Here is a 25,598-nt window from a genome sequence, read left to right as displayed (position 1 = left end):
CTCTACACTACACTAACTCTACACTACACTAACTCTACACTACACTAACTCTACACTACACTAACTCTACACTACACTAATTCTACACTACACTAACTCTACACTACACTAACTCTAACGCTACACAAACACAAACCACTCGAAAACCGTGTTATCTGATATATGTTATATGATATATAACCGTTTATGTGATATCTAAAAAAAGACACCAGACAATCATTATAATGAGCATATCCCAACTGTTCTTCTATGTTTTTTTAAATTCCCGCCAAATCTTCCCGGGAATCCGATTGCATCGCTCATCTCAGCAAATGCATTTTACGAAGGAGGGCGGCTAGGAGAGAGTCTGCCATGGAATTTCATGCTCGACGCCAAAGGCTCTCGTAACCAGGCTCTGACATTCCTGCGGAACTCACATGACATTTGCAGCGCCGGCCTCAGTGTTATTTAATGAGCAGGGTTCGTGCTCGAGCGCTTTCAAACATACGGTCACGGCAGCGCGACACATTTAAACCAAGCGTGGCTTCAGTGTTCCTGCCTGCACCACTCAGTAACAGACACGGAGGCCATCACGCGTGATTAGGCAGACGCAGATTCATTATTCACCATTACTTGTAAGAGCCTACGAGACACACTGCTTGAAGTCACGCTCTATTAAACGACTTGCGTTTCGATAATAAACACGACTGTTGTCCTACGTAAAATGTCGCTTGACAGGCTCTATACGCACGACACTACTAAATATGCCTTTAGTTTCCATGCTTTTAACATTCTTTCTCCCCCTCGCTCTCACGGTCTTTCTATCTCTTTTATCTTCTCCCTCCCTCCCTGCCTCCCCTTCCACTATCCTCTCATTCACTCGCCCTCCCTCCCACCCTCTCATTCCATCCCTCCCCATCTCTCTCTGTCTCTCTCTCTCTCTCTCTCTCTCTCTCTCTGCTTCTCTCTCTGTCTCCGTCTCTGCCTCTGTCTGTCTCTCTGTCTCTCTCTCTCTCTCTCTCTCTCTCTCTCTCTCTCCCTCTCTCTCGGTTTCTATACATACCTTGAAATGCATGTAAACAGTGCTCAATTTTAACAGTCGTCCATTCGTCCGTTTTTTTAAATTTGTTAATTTTCAATTTTTGCTCATCTGTGACTTGACACAGTGTTAATGTAAATGTTATGAAATCAATTTCATGCATCTTTTAATTACTATTATTATACGTCATTGATCCCAGCATCATTTACCACATTACCAATATTTTATTCTCTTCATATAATGAGTGAAACAATGCGAATGGCCATGTCTGCTGTCACTGCAATACGTACAAAATGTACATAATTAGGCCTTTTGCTTTACAGCACTGAGCATCACGTGAGCAGAGCACATGCAGCACATGTTTAAATAATATCCGGACAACCAAAACTCTTGAGGGACAACCATATGCTACTCTCTTGGTTGTCCTCCGGACAACCCCAAAAAACCTTAAAATTGAGCACTGATGTAAAGGTTTTGCACAATTTACTTGGATAAATATCCGTCGTTTTCATGCTAGCTAAATTTTGAAAATAGCATTTAATCCTACTTCTGGCATGCTTATTGCTAGCGCATATCCGGTACTTTTCTGCAATGAATTCCCCACATACATCTAGTTTCCTTAATCACATTTTTTGGATATTCGGTAGATTTTCTCCAATAAAAATATTCAGTAAAAAGCAACATTCACGCATAAATTACTACATGGCATACATATATTTCAAGCGCCAACAAAGGGACAAAATTACAACACCTGTAGCATTAATTTTGCATCTAAATTCGTGAGTATGTGCAATGGAGAAACATTATACCTTGCACAAATACACTAGCCAGTTGTACCAGATTTTATCACAGATTTCACAACTACAACAATAACTACACAGAAAACGGGTAGGCTATTCAATAGTACAAAGAAATTCCCGAAAATGAAGAACAGAACAAGTAGAAAATGTGACTCGTGGAATGTACAGAAAGCTTACAGTGTAGGTTATTGCACATAAAAATGCAACTATGGCTTGCCTGGTTACAGTATAATGACAACAGAGAAGGCAGGTACACGTTTCTCAAAGAAAGCTGTGATGGTTTTAGCTTCGAATTATTTATTATTTTTACACGCTTAGTGCGTTAATTTACAGTAACTTCATGAAACGTTAGGAGTCGTATATATCACTATTAGGCCTTGAAATTAGAGCGATAAAATATCACGTAAACTTTTAATTTTTGCTTCTCAAGTCTCGCGAGACTTGTTACTTCTTGCTATATCACCAGACACAGCCAACTGGTGCAAATTTTTCAATATTTCTTCAAAGCATTGGCTAATGGACTAATTTTCCCAAAGGTTTAGTCTCCCGTACGAATTTTTCCATAGTTAAAATTTTTAGTAATATCAATACGCAAAGAACGGTGGGTAAATATAACTTTTCAGCCATCAATAAAAATGTATAGGGGGAGGGGGGATCTATCCATAGCAGGAAAGACCATTATACGCACTTTATCGGTTTGTACATAATGCTTACAAATGCAGTCGTGGGCATTGAAAATGCATTTATTTTGCTTCACATACTTTAAGAATGCAGCATTTCCCCCTCTCTAATACATTTTTATTTTATACGAATCAGAAATTTGGTGCCTATACCTATAGCGGGCCCTTTCAAATCCTGCACCACGTGATACGGTAAACCAGGCAATTTTTCCAACCAGCCTAATGGATCACTTGCCACTGAATGTAAAGGGTTTTAAACACGAATATTTGTTGCATTCAGGAGGTTAAGAGGCTTTTTCAGTGTGTATTCGAGTTGTAAGCAGGAAACTACAAATTAAAGACTACATTGTAGGGAAACCACATTGACAAAATTATGACATTTTAATCTATATATGCTGTGGCTTTGCAACTCTGGAGGCTAATACTGCATAAACATAAATTATTCACTGCTAGTGTCTGGAAATTAAAACGCTTGCATGGTGGCTAACGGGTAATGAATCTAGGAGCTGACATATCCAACATGCATTCTAGGCACCAAGCCACTACCCACACACTAGCTAATTAAATCACTATGACATTTTCAGGGTGCAAGCACCAGTCTTAGCGACTCCATCGATTTAAGTGTCAACTCATTGCACAACCCACACAAACTTGCAATTATGCATTGCACACATTAACCGAATTAGGTAGCCGCACTTTTTTTCACACCGTACTTGAAATTATTTGAGTGACACGCAAATAATCAGCACGTCTTTGTGTCCTTGGGCGTTTCACGCAGCCGACTAGGCAACGAGTAAAACCTTTGTCACGTCGCGTAAATGGTATAAAAAGAAAAGAAAACCTAATTGTTGACTTTACTTGGGTCTACAGTGGCTGCCGATGATACGCACTGACATGCACTGTCGAACATTTGGCATACATCCCGGATCTGTGCACTATCATGACATATATATCACATGTTAGTCACACCACCAACTACGCAACCTTTAAAAGGGGTATCTGACTCTTCCTTACCTTTTCACAATATTCTAGTCCAATTTTAGTCCCATCACCCCACCCTACGACCACCCCATGACGACCCAATGCCTATAGTCAAATACAAAGCACAACCTCACATTAACCATTGTCTCAAGTATACAACGCAGTACCCCCCCTTTTCCCTTTATCTCCGGTACAATATTTACACCTCTCCCTGTCTCAAATACATTATGCACTTTTTCTCGTGCCCTGTCTCAGTTACAATATGCATTCCAAACCACAGCCTTTCTCTGGGAAATTACGCACACCTGTATTTCTTGCCTGTTGTACTAGTCTACTATGTGCATTCATATTTATCTACCTGTAGATCTGCACTTACTCTCAGCCGTTGCGCAACGCATAGACACCATTATTTATATATCACGTGAATCAGTGAAAACCTACGCGAAGCTTGTTATGTTGCAGCAGCCAAGCAGATCAGTCATATGGTGCAAACGTGATTTACGCAAGTTAGATCAGAACTGCGACTGTTTCACACATTTCGCATTTGCACAAATGCTATTCAGAATTTTCCGCTTCATTGACTGGGATGATTGGGGACTTAGTACCGAATGTCTGTTTAATACTCAAGCTCACTCACGAAAACCGATTTGATTATGCATAATGGCTATTGTCTACCTCCATGGAATTTCCCCGTCACGCGACCAGCATATCCAAGCATAGAATTAGCTTCACACTGTTTTAGAACTTTTGAAAGGTTAGAACTTTTGAAATTTAGAACTTTTGAAAGGTTAAAATAGTACTATGGTCGATTTACAACATTTACTTCTATGCTTTCACTCTCTCATCCTCACCCACTTCCTCCCTTTTTCTTTTCACCAGCCCTTCCCCGAGTTCCCTCCATCACTTCCCCCATCTCCGGCTCTCCCCTGTTAACCCTACGTCTTTGTTTATTACCTTATCTATCTGTCTATCCCTCCGTCCATTCGCCCACCCGCCCGTCCATCTATCAATCCATCCTTCTATCTATCTCTGTCTGTTGCTGTCTATATTGCTGCATCATACGCCCCCGCCCCCTTCTCCTTCTCTCTCTCTCTCTCTCTCTCGGGTGCCCTGATACGGTCTGCGAGAAATCAATGAGCTACTTCATTGTCCTGCCTGCTGGTAATTATCATCTTCGCGTGTGACTGTACGCCGGAACCTCCAAGCAGGTGTCAGCCTGCACGTCGACAGATCTCTGCTTCGTTTCGCGCCGCGTGTCCGCTGGCCTGTCAACAACAGACGCTCGTTTCCTGGCTAATATGACCGAGTACATGCCGATAGGACACGTGTTTTATCATAAGAAGACGCTACTACTGGCGTGACTTCTCCACTCACACCCAGTCTCGGAAGCCAGCTGATCACAGGCCGCGTAGAAAACAACGCCGCCACCCCCCAAACAACGCTGTGACCCAGTGAAGCTGCAGATAGACAGTAGCAGGTGTGGTATGTCTGCGGTGACCCTGGGTCTGACCATAGATGTTATGTCCTGCTGATTAGATGACGCCGCTATTCTATTAATGCCAACAATGCATGTCAGCCCTAGCAATTTCCTCACAGTGATTGCCACTTTGCCGACCGACAAACACACCTTGCAAATTATGGCGCACGTACTTCGGACTACGCGATGAAATTCACACCGTGCAAACAAGCATAGATCGTGTTTCCAAGGTGAATTATTTTTCGCCCACCATGTGCTGTGACAATGTTCAGAGAGCAAGCTCCTAGTGCGAGCAATTATTCGGTGATACGGCAAATTAAACACTTTGTTTTAAAATTCACTACACATGGAGTTGGTCACTCAGTCATTTTCCAGTGATAATAATAATAAGCTTTAGTTTATAAACTATAAACAACAGAAATGCAAAATGTAGCTGTATTTGTTGCATTTCTGGCAATCAAAATCCATTTTGGACAAAACTGCTTGACAAAAAGGACATGAATGCATACTTTCGCTCGCCAATATCAGACCAAAGGCTAAAGGGGGCAGCCAATAATCCTTTCCAACAAACCAGAACCGCAAATAGAAACGAAAGACCGCAATTAGATCCCAGATGTGGGGGTGTACAAGCCGTGCAGTTATATGGATCAGACATGCTAACTCCCCTAACGTGACAGGTGCTGCCACTTCACCAAATAAATACCAGCCGAGTAAGTACCACATCAAGTTTGCGAGCCGCCACCTCCGCGAACCCAGCCACGTACATTCTTCCGCGGATTTCCACTCGCATACCAGCCACACCCGCGACGTGTAGAAGGACAGCCGAACTCATTGTGCTTCGACATTACTGCGTGCTGCTTATGAAAGTGGCTCCCTCTAAGGTACTGGTTCAGAATACTTGGTATTACTGAATGCAAACCACTTTCAAATAACAGAGCAGTCAGATGCAAGTTCAGTCATTACCTTGGCATTAAAAACCAGTTAATAACATGTTGTTGTAAAATTATAATAACTGAACTGCCTGTCACCTGTCAACTCACCTGTCAAGGAATTTGTTGACATGACAAGTGGTGAAATAACGTAACACCAAAGGCAATTTGTTATTGTAACTGTAATGATAGAATAGTCACTCTACTTTAATTATGTCAGCTTAATCATAATGTCTATAATCTGTACTAACTGCACAGCTATTAAGCTAAATCCCTATAATGAATTATACACATTATGAATATGAATACTATATTACATAAAAGCTAGTGTTTTGCAAGCGTATTTTTGATGTGTTTGCAGGCATATATCAATTGTGCACCTCCGTGTAAAACAACAAATGCACAATACACAACTTGTACAATAATATGTACCCCTGAATGCACAAAGAACATGAAAATCATCACAAAACATAAGCGCAAATCCCCAAAAATTTGCTACCATTAATAACAGTTTATAAAAGTGGTTATTTGGACAATATATATATATATAGCATTTGTAGGTTTCCAGATGTCTGTGGTTTCAGTGAGACAAGGACATGTACCTGCAGCAATACGGATGTACGCCTCCGTGACAATCACCATTTTTGGAGTGAGAGGAGCTACTATAGAGGCGTTATAAATAGGAAAAACTTTAAGAATAAGATTGCCATTTCACTTCCAGCAACCACAAACAATTTTCCATTGACTTGTGGACTTCCAGGACACTGTGTTTGCACATGCTCCTAGAACACAATTTTAGAGCACACTCTACTGCCACTTCTCTATGGACCAACAGAATGCTTGCCGCATTGCAGGACAGAACAGCAACTGTTAACACACAGAAACATTTGCAAAAAACTTCTTAGCGGCCGTTAGAAATACTACCACCCTCCAGAACTACTTACCGACACCATTGTGTTCCTGCAGAATCTTATGCAGTGCTAGGCTGGTGTGGCCCAGAAGAATGTTGGCTCGCAACTGTTTGTAGTCAAGAACCTTGAAGTCTATGTTCGAGTATGGTGTGACAAGACTGCAATAAACAACATCCCAGTGAGATTACAATTGCGGTTCCTGACAAAATTTCAATAATTTTGTTTTTCTTCACATACACAGTGTTGGTCTTACGTTTTTGAGCAAGAAATTGCTGATTGAGTGCAAGAACATGTCTAATGTTTTTTATGCTAAGCAACAAGAAGAGAGGGTTACACTTCCTCAAATAGGTCGATCAGTCAAATATATAGAGCAATCAGTACGCACACAGATATCAGATAAAAGATAATGCCATAGGAAGTATTTCCTCTCCACTATCAAATCAGTGTGATTTCTAAAAACTATGCACAAATGTATTTTGGAACAACCTTCAGGCTGAAATATATAAAACAACGTAGCAAGTGATGCTAGTAGCTACATCTACACAACATATAATAACCCGAACCATCCGTAAACACTTTACAAAACCCTGTTCTTAATATGTGAGTAATTAGATAAATTACCTTTGGATGGTGAGGTAGAAAGCGGGTTATCTAAGCCTGGGGGCCGTTGTCAGAAACATCGTAAAGTTAATGCTAATGTTAATGCTAAGAAAACACTTACGACTAATGTTAATGTTACGAGAGGAGCATTGACAGAAACACATCGCAGCTATTAGAAAACTTACAATAACAGAAACTTCAAATTATGAAGTTTCTGTTATTGTAAGTTTGCTGATAATGTCGCAAAGTCTGCTGATTGGATGAGAATCGATCACAAAATTCAAATTCATACACATTTATTGTGCATCACAGTAATTTATGCATATTATGATGGCTAACCACACATAAATAATATTTGATGAAAAACGACAGTGCATGATGGTTCATACAAGACTGAAAATTTTTTCAAGGACTTTTCAAGGACATTTTATCGGAAATTCAAGAACATTTTATCGGAAATTCAAGGACATTTTATCGGAAATTCAAGGACATTTTATCGGAATTCATACACAGAACAAATCATACCTGGGTTAATTTAATAATAACCCCATTCTTAATCACTGTCACCTCTAAAACTTACCTGGATCACATTAATAAACCCTTCTAAACACTGTCACTTCTACAACATACCTTGATTTACTGACTGATTTTACTGTAATTTGTGATCATCATTTAACTGTCTATCGTGTCTAAAGCTTTTTAAGCTCATTTAACGCAATTTTTATTGAGGTTTGCACATTATTGATGATACAAAATTTCTTTTTATTACAGGCAAGGATTCTTTCTAAAAATTCAAGGACATTTTAATGAAATTCAAGGACATTTTCATGAAATTCAAGGGCTTTTCAAGCACAAAATCAACATTTACTAAATTCAAGTACTTTTCAATGACTCCCCTCAAATTGAAGGACTTTTCAAGAACTGTGCATAGACACGGTCTTGAATTTATTCTGCACAACAAGACAAATTCTCACACTGTAACACGAGACGCGAGAGTCGTGGTCAGTGCAAAAGTATTTAAAACAAGAGAACAAATGCCATACGCCATTTGTAAATGTTTTGTTTTGTTTCACATCGCGTAGAATAATTAATGTTTTTGACGGCTGTTGGTCAAGAAAAAAAATTGATATTACGTCATTAATATAAAAATATAATATCGCACCTATGAATTGGAATCTTAGTCTAAATGTGTTATTTCATCTTAATATTTCAAAGCTTTACTGAGAAAGGGTCATGTGGAGCTCCGTGCGTTAATCGCTCAAAGAAAACTTTGAGTTTATATTTGGGCGAGCTTTGCGGCTTTTTCACTCCGTGTCTAACGTAACTTTCAAGCAGACGAAGTTTCATGTTAATAAGTAAGTACGTAAAAACTTTATTTAACGACGGTTAAAACATGTTACAGGTACAGACACACTAAATTGTCCGCCCGCGGCACCTATTCTCTCCACATGGCCCGCTCACCCCAGTCACAAGAAACGGTTTTTACAATATAAATAAACTACACAATATGTTGAAATACTTTGACTAAAACTGTACGGATGGGTTAAGTAGAGCAGCAATGGGCTCCTATTTGATAGTGGCAGATTTTTCTTTTAGTACGCGACTTTAATAAAGAAGATAATTGGTGTGGGGGATCTCGAAAGCGTCAGGATGGTAAATTATTTCCATTCAGAGGCCTGCCGTCGCACTAAAAAGATTTTCGTAGCATGTTCAGTGCGCAGTGCACGGGCGGATCGCACAACGCGCCTTCATCTGCCACAACACATTACGCATTCTCCGTCTGGAGCTCACATTCATGTTTAAAATTAAAAAAACCCCCCCATACACCTAATAATTACAGGCCAACCCTTCCATCCGGGCAGTAATGCGATATTGAATTATGACTAACTAGCCCCCACTTAGGAAGTTATGACTACTAGGCACTTTTGGGATAAAAAATAAGTGGGACCGTCAAGATAGGCAGGTGCCTGCCTTAGTAAAATTGTTGTAAGTTAATAAGAGATCGATGGTCAATAAAAAACGTCTGGCGAGACAGTCATAAAACTAGGCTGGAAAAGATTTCTTCAGGTTCGGGCGTCTGAAGGTCTACGAATGTTGAGAATTAACTGCGCAAACGTTTCTGCAGGTTAAAAACTTTGGCAATATAAACTCTTCGCGGGCATTTCCGCACACAACCCCAATTTAAAACCCCATAAAAAATTTTCACATATCAGGTAAAACAAAGCCAAAATAAAACTTCAGGCAGAAATCAGATTGACGAGAAATTTCCTGATCGCCAAAACAGTGCCAGCTATTTTTGCAGATCTGTTGGTGGACACTACGTTCATTATGTGTCTCTTCAAACGTCGGAGATTAAGGTTATCAACATCGCAGCGTGAATAACAACCTCAACCACTTTATTTCTCACTCGACGTGGTGGGAAGAAGCAGAGCTACTAGACAGTATCAAGACGGATAATAACCTAGAAATGTACAATAACGGAAAAACGGAAATAAGACTGCTAATTTTCACGACTACATTATTCTAACTTTGCCAGGCGATGTACAAGGAATAAATTTTCAGTTAGGTATTGCATAAAAGCAGAAATTCTTTGGCTCTCTAAAACAAGACCAAACCGCTCTTCAATACGCATACTCCTAGCGGCGGAGATATTCGGACTCCTAAAACTCCCCTCCACATGCCAAACGCCGCCTACGATATACACTTCTGCCAGACATCCTGACACAGCGGCTAAGCATTCTTCCTATCGCGTTTCCGTCACCGCTTGAGCTGCTGATACATGAGGGTACTTTGGAACTAAAAAAACCAGGAGGTGCGCGCTTGCCGACGCAACCAAGATTCTTCCAGCAAAATTCCCGGCTCGTGACTTAACTCTGTTTTTGTTTCCATGTGATTTACGGGATTATACGCACTGCGTTTCAAATTTTGCCCAAAGAAGAAATACGAAGAACCTGACCGAGCTTCTAAACGCATCTAAAGACAGAACTGCTAGAGGGCCCGAACAAAAGAACCAGCTTATCAGGACCGACAACAACCGGCGAATTAGTAGCAAATCCCGGTAAACAAAGAAACTGCTCGCAGCGCGTACACCTGGTCGAGCTTCCACACGCTACCACTGAACTCAGCCCTGTCCCGCGGATAATGGATACTTGCCGGAGTGAAGGGTCAGCGAACGGGTACAGTCTACTGTGAGCAATATATTAGGTATTCTTTGAGATCTGTGGTGACTTGTCAGAACCGGTTGAAAATGTATTTTGAACAAGTAATGAGCTATATATTTAGCAATAGCTAAATTGCATACATAAGTTCTGGCCAATGATAGTTATTGGAGATATACCTTTAATTACAATAACTAAATCGAACATGCACCTATTGACAGCCTACCAGTCTTGTCTTACAAACTTGTACGTCGTTGTCTTGCCCGGTTAGCATATTCGGTCTCATACTAGCTATTAGTATTAGTATTAGTTCATTACCAGGCAGTAAGATAATATCACTAATACTATTACTAGATATACATAGATAATGACTATACGCGTAGTAGGCCATATGCTAATTCTCATTACCTGTATTACTATGACTATGACAATATTAAGGCCAGCTTCAGCATTCATACAAATCTTAACTTTATTTCATATATTATTTGTATCACCTTTCACTTTATTTCAAGTGATATTATGTAATTACAATTTTTTTGCGGCGGGGTTGCCTGGGTCGTAGCCGTCATTTCCTCTTCAAATTGTTTTTGTTTCCTTGTATTAGGCCTTTTTTTTGCCAACAGTAAAAAAAGGGTTTGCAATAATTTTCTCTCTCCCAGGCTGACTTTTAGCCATCCTACAGACCAAATAGTACCCGGTTTATTGCGCCTGAGTTTTTGTCATGCGACATTTCCGCGAGGACAGCTCAGTTCAAGATCTCTAATGGTCCGGAATGGTCGGATTCGCTTCAAATTTCGCTAGCTGTTGATGTATAATTAATTATAAACATTAAATTTAGGTATGCGTAACAAGTACGTGGTTGGGTATAGACGATTTGTTATACCAGTAAGTTTACAGCTTGATATGCAGTATAAATCCTAGATATAGTACTATACTATACCCCTCCCCTGTTTCTCCTCTTATCCACAGTCTATCTGACCACTATTACCTGTACCCTACTTGAAAAATTTCAATGATGGGTTGAGTACAAAATCATGATCTACTATTATGAATAGTCCAGCCGACAGTTACTTCTGCACTAAATACTGAAACGACGTCACTTTGACATTTACACGCTACTCAATTAAACATGCGCCTAGTATAAACCCACGAATAAGTAACTAAGCGAAATCCTAGAGAAGGATGCATTCCCTCCCATGCCAAATATAATCGCGACTATATAATGCTCCCTTTAATTAATATATAATAAACTATATATAATAATCATATAAATGATAAATTATATAATATAAAAATACGTAGTCCTTATATATATATAATTACTTTATATATATTGATCTTATAAATAAGTTAAAGTGAAAATATCAGTAAGTAAGGTCGTACAATTTCCAGTTGTGCTATTATTAATAGTGAACCGCAATTCTTGTGACTTAATTATAATATGACAGCCTACTTCAGTATTCTTTTATTACTACTACATACCTTCGGCAAGATGCACAGTAGAAACTGAGAATATTTTATTTGAAATCTTGGAGCCACTGAAGCTCGTTGGAATGACTAATTAATCATCATTAATATGGATCTTAATGTAGTTCTGATGACAAGATTCTACTGACATGTTTTTCACCTAATTCATTTACGTTACCTGCTAAATTATCCATTATTACTAGCTAATAACACTTCTGTTATCCGACCCATCGCACCATTCTAGGACTATATGGACATGAGGTGTTGTCGATTGATAACGACTGACTCTGACCAACTTCGAAACGGGGTATTGAGGATCGCATCGGAACCAACTAGTAACATGAGCCGTCCCAGTTGCTAGTTAAACACCAATCAAAGATAGATGAATATATGACTAATATTATAAAACTCAAAATACCGAGTGCACATGACAACTAAAAATCATATTATAACACAAATTTCTTTTGTTTTATCAACTAAATTTGCTCTATTAAAATTAAACAATATAGTTTCATGTTTGTTTTCCGTGTTTTTGTTCTGTTAGTCCGGGAAAGCTACCAGACACATGTACAACTCCATCTACTATCTTAAGGTTTGAGCGTAACCGCTACGCAGTATTTTGATTTATTCCGCCGCGCGCTCTCTCAATCTGTTCTCCTCTCACAAAACCATGGTTTGCCACCAATCTCGCACTGTCTGTTCCTGAGATTCTCGAAGAAGTCAGTGTGCCCAATCCATGCTGAGATTCGAGGCTGTAGATAAGGACATAGGCAGAAATGTCACGTTAATTAGAAATATTGGCGATCGACTCAATATATTCGCAATACTAGTCTTGCAATTGACCCGAGTATTAATGTGATGATGGCGGGCGGAATCTCTACCGCTAAATTACGACTTTGCTAATTACAGTAGGAACTCGCCGTGGATGTGCTAGCTGTGTATGTTACCATAGACCCACTGATCAACCGATACCCGCACCCAACACTCAGATGCGATGTATAACGAGGGTATTTTCAATGCATTGTAGATTTAGAATTGTACATAGCCATAATGCCTGCCCCGCGCGCTTGGCGGTTAACGACGGGATCGGCCTATTACCGCAGGCTAAATTACCGCTTACAAATAGATACAACATGATCTGTATACTGCACTTCGCCTGGCGATAAGTGAGATTGCAGCTATTACGAGGGGCAGGGGTAGACACGAGGTGTGTTAGCTTGTTAACTTTCCACAACTCAGCATCAGGCACCTATTTCCAAGTAACGGCTATTACAGGCCGCATGCCATGCTCCTCCAACTATGAGGCTGCCTTTGAGTTACGGGCCCTCTGCCGTTTGCTCACTTCTTCCGTCCGCCTCCTCCAGAGAACCTGGGGTGCAGCAACAGATTGTTCCAACGCGAAAACGCGAGGACAGCAGTGCATTTCAACTTCCTCAAAAGTGTTGGATGGCCAGTTCTAAAAACAATAAAAAGCCATAGCCGCAGAATTACTATATATCATATTATACTATATATATATATATATATATAATATTATTATACTATATCATTTAGAGAGAATTAGTTATATTATATATATGTATATTATATATAGCACCATATTACAGCATGTATACCTACTCGGGCTACTGTATAGGTAGACTGTCCAGTTCAACTTTAAGTACTCTTATTGCAACCCCACTAGGCCCCTAGCTATAATTAACCCTAATGAGTACATGATCATACAGATTCAAGATTAGAATCGCCGTTAACCCAACATGAAAAAACATACTGGCACAATTGCAAAGCGTACTAATATAAGTAAAGTATTTGTTGCAGATTAGCTCATTTGGCATGCTGCCCTCCAAGAATAAGAAATGGTACAATAACTAATATATTGAAAATGTGTATTGATATTAATCTCGCAGCCTGGTCCAAGCTTGTTTTTCGCATTTAGCTGTTGATTGAATATACTTATACAAAAGAAGATACATTAGGGCAATCTGATTACTGAATGTGGCTAATAATAATAAAAACTATACCATACGAGCTATGGTTAGTCTCAACGTAGTCCGATTCATTCAGGCAAAATGATATCGACATGCAACGTGGCGTCACTTGGAGGTCTCAGAGCTAGTTATTTTCTCATTCGTACTCACAGCTATAATCCAGGCAGTCGCTGCCCTTTAAAACGCTACAGGGAAGCATGTCCTTCCCCTTCCTTTCTCACAATGTAGTACACAATATTCGGTTTGGGCATCTTCCCATCGGTAAAAACAACATCGATGTTTGTAAGACAGAAGTTACAAACACGGTACCGTACCAGTACGGTTTTTCACTTGTAAAAACACCGCGCAGGCAGTTGTTGCGGAGGACCGTAGTTGGCTTACTCATGCGCCCCCCTATATGCTATTGTTTTCAAATGTACCTCATTGATTCACTATGCCCAAATTTGGTACTCTTACTAGCTGCGTTGTAGAGACTTTTTAATTCAAAAAATACAATGCCGGCTATCCATCATGACGCGGTCATCTAGGCCGTGCTAGGAAAGATTAAAATGGAGAGTAAGGCATGGCGATGCCCTCCGAATGTCACCTCCACCCTGCACCCTGCACCCGAATAAATCATTCAATAAAATATGGCTGCGAAAAACCGAACTCTCACTCGACAGAACCTTACAGCCGCGCACTGTAGCGATGCTGGCAGAAAGGTGTCATTCGAGGCGCCGTTTGGCATGTGGCCGAGTAAAATTACACCGGGCAGGTTTTAGGAGCCCGCATTATCTCCGCCTAGGTAGTATCGTATTGAATTCTCAGCCGGTTTGGTCCTTGTTTTAGAGAGCAAAGAATTCTGCTTAATGCAATACCATGATTATTCTAGGACTCGCAGGCAACAGTAGAATAATGTTGTCGCTGAAATAGCACTATTTTTCCCGTTTTTCCGTTGATACACTCTAGCGTTATTATCCGCTCTTGACAGTATGGAAGTATACCAGCGGTGGACGAGAGCGTAGAACGCTTCTGTCTGGAAGTGACCAGCATGGTTTTGGTCTTCGATGGATTGATGACCATTTTGTTTTTAGAACACCACTCACGAACTTCCTCCATATTGTTATTTAGACACTGTTCCAGGTTAGGTAAAGGTTTAACGGTTTACGAGTGGAAGTTAATGTTAAGACTAATGTTAAGAATAATTTTGTTTCTGACAACGGGCCCCTGGTAATTATGATTGCCATATCGATGCAAAGGGGAGTATATCAATACGCTTTCATAGAGGTGAAAAAGCACACTGCACCCTAGTGACTAAATCATTCCCTGAACCCATGTATTTTAACAGAGTGGATAGACACAACCCTCGAATATTCCTGGTTTTTGTTCTTAAAAAATAGCAGAAATGCTTTTTAAATGTGTTTTTCAAAGCGTCATATTAATCTAAATTTCAAAAAAAGAAATTCGGTTTTCAAAAGCAGGCTTTTAAAACCCTTGTATTTCTAAAGCATCGTGTAAACCTAGCTTATATGATAAAAGGCTATAATAATAAGATTTTATGAGGCTAAGAGTCATACACTGTGATGTTTTCATCCCAAGGTGGTGTCCATGTCTTTTTAACAATGTCCGTTTTCACAGGAGTTTGTCCATCTACACTGATCTCTGTGAACGGACTAGGCTTGAAGAAGGCTCCACCACTATTCAGTTTACACCCTTCAACTGTCACAGATGATAAAAATAAGAGGTGAATCATTAAAATTCTTCCATTTTGTATAACTATGTTCAACAACAACAAAGCATAAATAGCAGTACTACAAGAACAGTAACACAGCTTTCAATATTATCTTCAATTATAACAGGTTAAAGTTACCTTACCGAATAATCTTCAATTTATCAATATCAAGAGATAAAATAATTACTTTCATTTATGATGTGTTGATTGGTGCTTGATTATATTAAAGGTGTTTGCAAGCTTAACCGTGAAATTTACACTGGGATATAAAATCTAGCACAAGATAATTTTTAATTGTCTAGCATTTGTACTCACCTATTAAAACAGACACAAAATTAACTTGGGACTACGTTGACTTAAAACATTTTACCTCGTAATTAAAGTGTTGAGACAAATGTTATAAACAACGTGTTGTCTTTTGGTATGCATAACTTATTGCCACTAACTGAAGCTGAGGCATAACGTGATTGTCAAGTTGGGATTGTATTAGCTGCTCATTTTAAGTTTCTTTTTCAATGCCATAAAATTAATTTGTGACTAAATTTATGATCTATGCAGGTTTTACTGTCTTTTGTTACAATATAGTAACATTTGGTAATGAGAAAAGCTCGTTACAAATATTAACATCACTCGTTCGTCTCCTTTCCATTGAAATATCAACATTGTCCAATGTTTTACACGAGACCCTGTTAAAGTATTGATGGTTTTAATGATCAAGGACTTTTAATAATTTAGATTAAATTAGATTTGCAATATTATAATCAGTAAGGTTTTGCATAAATATATCTGGAAACAATACTAGAAGCTGAAATGTTTTTCTTTTCAATTGGTGTCAAATGATATGAAAATTAAAATAAAATGTTGCACTTACCAGTCACACTTAACTGAGAATAAAGCTTGGTTGTACTGCTGTCTACAGACATAGTTCAGGCTAGTTTTGAAAAGCTGAAAATAAGTTAATTTGTAAATGCACATATAGCTACTTCATACAATATGCTTGCCACCTTGCCATTTTTTAAAGATTGACTTTTCTTTTACTTTGTGGTAAGTATTTTTCAAAAACAAGAAATTTATAACAAAAAATTACTATTTACTATTTATTCTCTCTTATACTATACAATTTTCATAATTTATGCAACCCAATCTGCATAGGTATGCCGAATGCCAATATGGCAAACACACACAAAAATCCCACTTACTATATAGTATTTCCAATGCTAAAACTCCAGATAGTAAACTCACATTTATCACAGTGTCACGACTTTATCCAATTAATCCTAGAAAGCGCAGCACCCTCTGCACTTGCAGCTCTAGCAAAGATAAAAAAAAATAATTCAGAGATCATAAATCATAATATCTGAGCACACAATGCCGAAACGTGAAAACACAAACATTTCTTCCATACTTCTTCTATATTTTTCAGTTGTTTATGTAGCTTGTAACCAGTACTTTTCACTTTATTAGAGTATATGGTCGTTTGTCTTGCAATCTATAGCCATGTAAATGAGTCAAGACAGCTACAGAGAGGTCAAGCCATCCAATTTCTAAACTACCTGTCCGGGGTACCTATTTTCATCATATAAATAAATGTTCCAGGAATCATGCATGTAAGTATACTGCATCTGTCTTAAAGCAAGGATTTCTCATGTTTTTCCCAACCGTTTTCATATTTTCTCAACTGTTCTGATACTTATACCAGTACTCCATGCATAACACCAAATGTATATAGTAATGTTAACATGTCATAGAACACTCACACAGCATGCTTTCCACCAACATGTGCACTGATCTGCATTTCAAATTAGATTGTTTACATACGTCAACAAACCTAGCCCCTAATTTTTGATCTCTACACTAGGTTAATTACCTTTGTATACATTTCAATATAGGTACAAGTCTATAAATATTTGCATAGTGCGCTTGTTTTGCAGTAATTGTTGTGTTGGAGTAATCAGTAAAAAGTCTGCTAACAAGTGAGACCCACTTTGTCTATACTTATAAAAAATTCTGTGGTTGGGACCCTGCTACTATTCTTATCATTTACTAATAATCTAATAATTGAAACCAACAACTATACTTCTATACGCCTCTTCACCGATGTGGTTATTTACTATACGATTCACAGTAAGGATGACCAAGTAGCACTGTAGAATATCCTTACTTGTTTTGAATGATGAGTTAAATTAACTAACTCCTAACAACTAATCCCTCAACCTGGGGCACGACCTTTAATCCTGACAAATGAAAAATTCTATGCATTAACCAGTCTAACTCACCCTTAACCTTTATCTATTTACTTTACTTTAAGTAGCTGTCACTTAGTCTGCCATACAAATATTTGAGTTCCTGTGCTGGAACGCCCACATCAATTAAGGGCCGGACACACTAGGCGATTTTTAATGCGATCTAATCGGGCGAGTAAAGTCGCTTGGCAAAATCGCCTAGTGTGTCCATCACCGCGACCGACGATTTGCAGCGGCGACTTGGTCACCCGATTCGATCGCAACGATCAGAACGTTTTGATATTATCGCGCGACTTTTTAATCAATCGCACTTCAGTCGCCTAATGTGTCCACTTCGTCGATCACTTTAACCCGACTGAAAAATTCACCAGCCAATCAGAGTTGTTCAATGATTGCTAGCCGCTGAGATGGGCTATTGGCTTGCCTAAATTTAGTGTCCTCTTTGGTTATTCTTGGACCCACTATCCCCAGAAGCTCGTCAAAACTCTCCGGTGACATTCTCATGTACGAGAGGTAATCACCGGGGTGGTCTTCGGTCGTCAATTCATTTATTAAATTGTTGAACACCCCATACGTCTGTCGACGACAAACCCAGGGTTTAACCCAGTGGGTGCGGTTCTCCCACCGTTTTCTTTACCTCCTTATTCTTCTTAGGCCAAACCAAAAAAATAGGTGTGTTTCCGGTCGACCGACTGTCCCTAGATTATTAGGGCCGACCCTAAACTTTTTTTCAAACTTTTTTTTTTCCATTTGAAATCTGACAGACAAAACTTGAGACTTTTTACTACAAACACGTTCTGGACTTGCTTACTAACTTATCCCTACCAATACACCATGCATTATACCATGCATCAGAGGGATATTAGGAACCAAAAAATAAAAAAAAATAAAAAAAATATCCCCACCTACCTACCCTACTTTTGTTTTCGATGCAATCGGAAACGCACCTTCTTTTTTTTTGGCCTTGCATCTGGCCATGCACATAAACTGCCATTGCAATCGCAATTTTCCGTTTTTTCTGATTTTTTTTTCTTTTTACTGGACGCTGCCATTTTGTTCGTTTACGTGGTGGCGGTAGTGCACGGTAGGTGGCAGTAGGAACTCGCCGTCAAAAATCGCGTGATGTGTCCACTCGACTCGCGCGATCAAGTCTCACTAGAATTAACGGGCGGTAAAGTCGCGCAACTAGTTGTCAGAAAAAATCGCCTAGTGTGTCCAGCCCTTTACATTTATAACTAGAGCACTCGGAGAGCACAGACCTCTGCCAAGGCAGCTGAATTCTCTCAATGTGAAATTTGTTATTAATTAATTAATTAATTAAGTGAAAAAATTAATTAATTAATTAAATAATTAATTGGATCCGGATTAGTGCGAGCGTGCAGGTGGGGGAGGACTGTGGTTGCCCTTAGCCTGTGGTTGCGTGTTTGTAAGTCTACAGCCAGCGCACCTAGCGGAAGTGAACTGAAACGTGCATGGTAACACACAAACCCACAAACCAACACTCAAAGACACACCGGTGAAAACATAACCTCCGCCAAGCCCCTGGCAGAGGTAAAAAGGCCACTCGCTCTTTGGCCATGCTACGCTGCAATCTTTCTTTTGCTGACACTAAATCCCAGACCTGGCCTTTTATGATGGTCCTCCCTATTCTACAAATGCATCAACTGGATGGGCCTCGTATACCCTACAAAACTGCAAGAGATTCGAAATATTCAGCACAAAGCCACAGGATGACTCATAAAAACTACAAAGCCAGTTCTGAAAATATTTCACCGATCTCGACTGGCCCCCTCTTCGTGGTCGTTTTATCTAGACAAAAATCACATGCTTAGAACTACAAGAATTATAACGGCTGTGTTTATAAACCATAATTTATAATTTATAAACCAAAATGAATCACAATTTGTGACCGTAGATGGCGCTATACCCGCTTTGTAGCGATGGCGTTTGAAATAAATAGGTTATGCTGCGTTCCGACATGTTTTGTAAAACTTTACTCTAATATAGACGTTTTATCGGCAGGGTGGAGAGGAAATACCAATTTTGCATTAAAGATATTGTCAATGAAATCTTGTAAAACGAAGATGTGTAAACGAAGTGTGACACCACAGACTGTTTGTGTCTATATAATATGCTATATAATTGCCAAACCCTACCTAATTTGCATAATTTTTTTTTAAATATCAAAACACCTAGCCCTTATTCATTCACATACCAAAAATGAGCAAAATCCGTTGAACCTGAACTGACTAATCGCAATTCCCATTTTTGCCAAAAAATTGCTGTGGCTCGAAAGTACGTCGACTGGCGTGCTTCAAAATAGGACGTTTAATATGGGAGCATAGCAGTAACAACTATACCCAATTTCAAACATGTGGGTCAAACGGTTCCTGAGTTATTGTTGACCGTAGCGAAATGTTGACGGACGGACGGACAGACGTACGACGGACGACGACCCATGGCAATAGCTCAGCTTGACGATGTCAAGGTGAGCCAAAAAATATGTTTGCTGTCCTCCGACCGACCCACGAAAATAGCCGCGACCCCAAATTTTTTTTTTGACATTTTGGGTTCCATATTTTTTTTTCTTTTTTTTTCATTTTTCATGGTTAAGACTGAAACACAAAGCATGTGTGGCAAACATGAGGACAGACTTAAAATAACTATTATGCCTCACACACACAAAATAACCTACCTACCTACCACTAAAAAAATCATGGGTCGGGGGACAGCAAATATAGAATTTTTTAAGGATGGCCTGACCTAACTTTCACTAGCCCAGACACAGACCATTGTTATGAAAAACTTTATTTAGATAAGAGTGTGTCATCGACTCATCGTATGAATTCATAGATGCTGTTTCCCGTGCTTTAAATCGCGCGTGGGCCGAGTTCACGTGCAGCATTCGTATTCTACCACAGGCATACACGAGCGCACGGTTTATCGATCGTCTACTGCGGCTGGCAGCAAGCGACGTTATTGTTTTTGCCGAAGGGTAGACTGGTATCCGGCCTCACGCTCTGCTAGACAATGTACACGCTCTGCGACAAACAGTGCGGCCGCAAACTAGTCTAGCCAGAGGTGACCTTTCAGTGAAATATATATGACCAATTCTAACACGACCAGTCGGACTACTAGCACTTTGGTTGTATGCGACCGGACCAAGCATTTACCCGACTAGGTCGGTCGGACGTGGTCATCAAATGCAGTCTAAGACATTCAAATTTGTTAAATTTTGTTTGAAGGAGACCCCCACAACCCCCTCTACCTCTCTCCCCCTGCGTCTGCCTGCAGAATCCACATTCGTGCCTACTGCACGCCTTTGAATCCATCATGTGCATTTTTCCCCCAAACTGGGCATTACCACCATTGTCTAATTTTCCCTCAGAAGAAACCCTGGTTCACACTATGGAAGTTCAGGTTATATAAGTTTTGTTCTGGACCGTATTAATTTCAGAATACGGAGCATTACTATATTTGTTATTCCCCCTACTTTTGCTCATATTTATGTTTGATCTATAAAGCATGGTAACAGGATAGTTGCATTACAATATGATGATAGACTTTACACTACATCTATTAAGCCTACCTGAAGAGGCACACCAAATAACAACAACAACAACAACAGCAGCAGCACCAACAACAACAACAACAACAACCCAAACAACAGTGTTAACAACAATGTTAGATATTACATGGTTTACTATACTGAAGAACTTTGGAAACAATCTATAGTTTATTATGGCGATTTTAGGGGAGGAGAATTACTAAAGCCACCAGCTATCGGTTAACTGCACTAACTGAACTTAGGAGAAAGGAATTATGTGGCCATGGTTATAAAATATAGAATAAAGTTTCTTACTATAAAATAGAAATGACTAAAACTGTGCATGAAAAAAAAGTTCCATAACAAGAGATACTGGGCAACACCGCCCAGATGCAAGGCAGGGGCTTGCACCACCCCTGTGCAAGGCAAGGGGTTACACTGCCCAGGGACTAGCCTGCACCTGTGTCACATGGGTAGAGTTGGGCAAGGCTGGGTGATACTCCCAGGCTGGCAGCGTACCAGCCAGATAGCTATATGAAGAGCTACGGTCCGCCGGTAAAAAATCAATTCGGACACGAGCTTAAGCCTGGCGCAACATTGACGAACATTTTCCCGAACAAATGTTCGTCCGAACAAATGTTTTAGTCTGGCAATGTGCGGGTGAACAATTGCTGAGCGCACATTGCTGAACATTTTGCAGCGAACAACCTCGTTGTGTTGTAAAGAGTCACGTGATCGGCGTAAATGGCGATGCCCAGTTTGCACAAGAGAATTTTAACAACTTTACTAATTTTAAACAGAGCTGCCGCCCCCCCCCCCATTTCGACCATAAGGCCGACCTAAAAATTACCTTTGGTTCGGGTCACCCGCCCGACTTCACATTTCGGAGTGATAAAATGTGCGACTGCGGTCACTTTTAGAGGGTTTCAAGAAAAAATAAAATTCAAAGATACCGCCTGCCGATCATACATATTCAAATATCCGACTCTTGTCATTTTATTTACCTAAGGAGAGGTTCAAAATACTTTATAACAGAACTTCGGTTGGCCGCGAAGTGAAACGATCCTACCTACGGTTTTCTAGCAATCCTACAACGTTGAACAGGTCGTATAGACCTGGGCCGGGGCGGCGGGCTACTTCATAAACACGAGCCTGAAGGGTCGTATGGCGCAGCGCAGCTTTGATGGTACGCGTCGATCGCGTACTTATATGAGTATACGACATGCTTCGTTGCTATACGCGGGCCGCAGAGCGTTTGACACGTTCGGTTACTCGCTTGTTCAATGGTGACGATTAATCAAGCTCCGTTTTTTGGACGCGATTCCTAACACTAACTATCCAGTTACCGACACGAACTACCAGTACACGGACACCAGTAAACGACTGTGCGTTCAATTTATGAAAACCAATGTCATGACTTGCAAGGCAATGGTACATGCAAACTGCAAGTCATTTGCATCTCGTGGCGCCTGCATTCCAAGCTGTATACCTTATTGGTCAACTTGTGAAAAAAAAATCTTAATTTCCTGCCCTTACCCATGATTTTTTTGGCAAAAAAAAAAAAAAAAAAAAAATGTTATGACTTACCCTACCGGACCTTAATTTTCCATCCATGTGCCCACGACCAAAGGTATTTTTTTGTTGCTGGGCCTAAATCTACTTCCTTTTCAAAAGTCCACACTTCTGGCAGCGATATAGCAGACGCCATATTGTACACAAAAATCATGTGACCACATATCGTGCTGCTATTGGTTACTACTTTACAAATGTTCCTAGAATTGTTCGACATTCAGCGCACATTGACGAACATTCGACGAACAATGATCGAGATATCAAACATTTCCGATCTTCAGAAACATTGTTCGGAACAAATGTTCGGCGACTTCTTTCACCGCACATTGCCGAACATTTCAGGGAACATTGCTACGATAATGTTTTTGAGCAAAATGTTCGGCAATGTGCGCCGGGCTTTACTGATCGACTACAACCACCGAGTTAGTTCATCCACAAGCTCAGTTGAACGACAACAACAACAATGGGAAAAATGAACAAACAATGCATCGATCGTCGTCCAGGAACCACAGGATTTTTATACATAATATATACATATTAGAAAAATTTAAATAAAACGTCAACACGTAGATACTCTCAACCTATCTTATTTTTATAACCGTAAATAAAAGTTACCTAGAGCGTATTTAAACATATAAAGACTGTGCATCGCCGTCCTGCCTTCAGGGTGGGAGCAAAAAATTATCCCGAAACAAATAAATTACACGTGTTAAATGAACACCTGTAAAATGCTGCCGAGTTGTGGCCACCCTAGGTCCACTACATTAATTATTGGGCATAATTGTCCTGTGCTAGTTATTGGCAGCTGGATCTGGATATTTTACTGCGTAGCCCACGGTTACGTGGATAATTCGCAGGGCCATTCCGTAAGGAATAAACGTACAGGGCTATCGCTAGCCATGGGGTGTGACCTAGCTTGGGTAAAGCCAGGTAGTTAACCTTTTAGCCAAATGGCACTGAGGGTGGTCACATCCAGTTTTTTTGCACCCTCAGTGGTTCTTTTACGTCCCCATTGGCCTTAGTATTACTGGAGACGGGACTGCCATTTTACGTGGTCATCTGAGCCACGGGAGATTCACAGTCTCCAATGTTGAGAGCCAGGTTTTTACACCTTGAGAAAATTCACTGCCCCGGCCGAGGGTTTGAACTCACAGCCTTCAGTGGACAGTATACGTGGCCTAACCACTGGGCCAAAAAGGCGCTCATATTGTTTGTGTCTGCCCTAAATAAATAATCGATTTTGAAATAAATAAACGTTTATCACATAAGTTTGCATTCTGCAAAATGATATTTTACATGATTTCGCAGAATCAGAATGGAGCAAACTTGATAAGACTAGCTACCTCTCACACAGTAGCCCGAGTAGGTTGTTTATCATATAAATACGGGTGTTTACGTTCGGTGTGACGTATGTGAGACCTAAACCTAAGCTGTAACCGACTGCACATTCAAACCACACATCAAGGCTTATAAATAGGCCTAGGTAAGTTGCTTGTTTACTAATAATATCAAAATAATTCAGATACGAGTGTTCAGAGCAAGGTGGTAAGATTGTCACTGTCAGTGACAGTGGTATTATGAAACCAACAGGATGCGTGAGATTCCGTAGAAGATCACCACGGTTCACGTAGATAAAATCAGCAATTTATCTTTTAGTGAAATAACAGTACAGACCTGGAAAGGCTTAGAATTTGATGACAAATTCCGTAATGTGAACATCCTAGCTGAGTTCACCCATGATAACGTCACGTGACAAACTGACGTCACGAATCGCGCCCTCTCTCGACTCCAGCAGGAAAATGGCAGATATAAAGCAAGAAAATCAGATTGCTATTCAAACTAGCAGAGACTGTGGCACAGACCCAAGATCTGTGCAAGATCTAACACAATATGTGAGTACAAGTATGTAGTACTGAGAAACGTGGCGAACATCGTCACCTTATAGGTAAAAAAATCAACTAGCCCGGCTTACTGAACTAGTTGAAGTAGTTCAACTCATCGAAACTCAAAATATCAACAAACAAGTGAACATTGACCAATTGTTAAACAACTACAGTCCTGCAGTTCTTTATTCAAGTTCTTGTTTTAAGGTGCATTGTGACCCTAACCCTAACCCTAACCATAACTCTAAAAAATAACCCTAACCGAGTAACCCTGCTATTAGTATTAAAAATAAAAACAAAATTAATTAAATTTTGTACAGTCGAAACTGTGACGTCACTGAGCGACGAAGCAAGCTTTCATTGTTTCAACCACTGCCACTGGCACAGGCACTTGAAGCGTTTCAATAAAATATATACACAGGGGTCGTGTGCTGTGCACGGCGACAGTTAAATATATAGCTATATATTTAAAGCCTTTTTATATTTTGGTGAGGGTTATATTGGGAGAACGGGGTTCATTGAAATTTCGCGAGATCGCATGCAAATGCATGCGCTGCGAATGCGGCCCGTACGCCGCATATTGCGCGAAAAAAAACCTACGGTTCCCTTCTACATGACTTAACCTTGCTACAG

General features: G+C 39.9%; 1 protein-coding gene across 1 annotated transcript in view; it reads right to left on the bottom strand.

Annotated features, from left to right (window-relative positions):
- Window positions 1–24,968, bottom strand: part of LOC106807105 (E3 ubiquitin-protein ligase Su(dx)-like) — a 136,552-nt gene extending 111,584 nt beyond the window's left edge. The window contains exons 1-5 of the mRNA XM_014809722.1: window positions 24,757–24,968; window positions 16,963–17,030; window positions 16,592–16,665; window positions 15,566–15,707; window positions 6,830–6,954 (exon numbers count right to left, since the gene is read on the bottom strand). Coding sequence (XP_014665208.1) covers window positions 6,830–6,954; window positions 15,566–15,707; window positions 16,592–16,643 — 319 coding nt within the window. The 5' untranslated portion in view covers window positions 16,644–16,665; window positions 16,963–17,030; window positions 24,757–24,968. The remainder of the gene's footprint in view (window positions 1–6,829; window positions 6,955–15,565; window positions 15,708–16,591; window positions 16,666–16,962; window positions 17,031–24,756) is intronic.
- Between the last annotated feature and the right edge of the window lie 630 nt (window positions 24,969–25,598).

This window comes from Priapulus caudatus, unplaced genomic scaffold, assembly GCF_000485595.1.
Source record: "Priapulus caudatus unplaced genomic scaffold, Priapulus_caudatus-5.0.1 Scaffold0, whole genome shotgun sequence".
NCBI lineage: Eukaryota > Metazoa > Priapulida > Priapulimorpha > Priapulimorphida > Priapulidae > Priapulus > Priapulus caudatus.
Note: the sequence above shows the minus strand (reverse complement) of the source record. Positions and strands in the feature narration are given on the sequence as shown.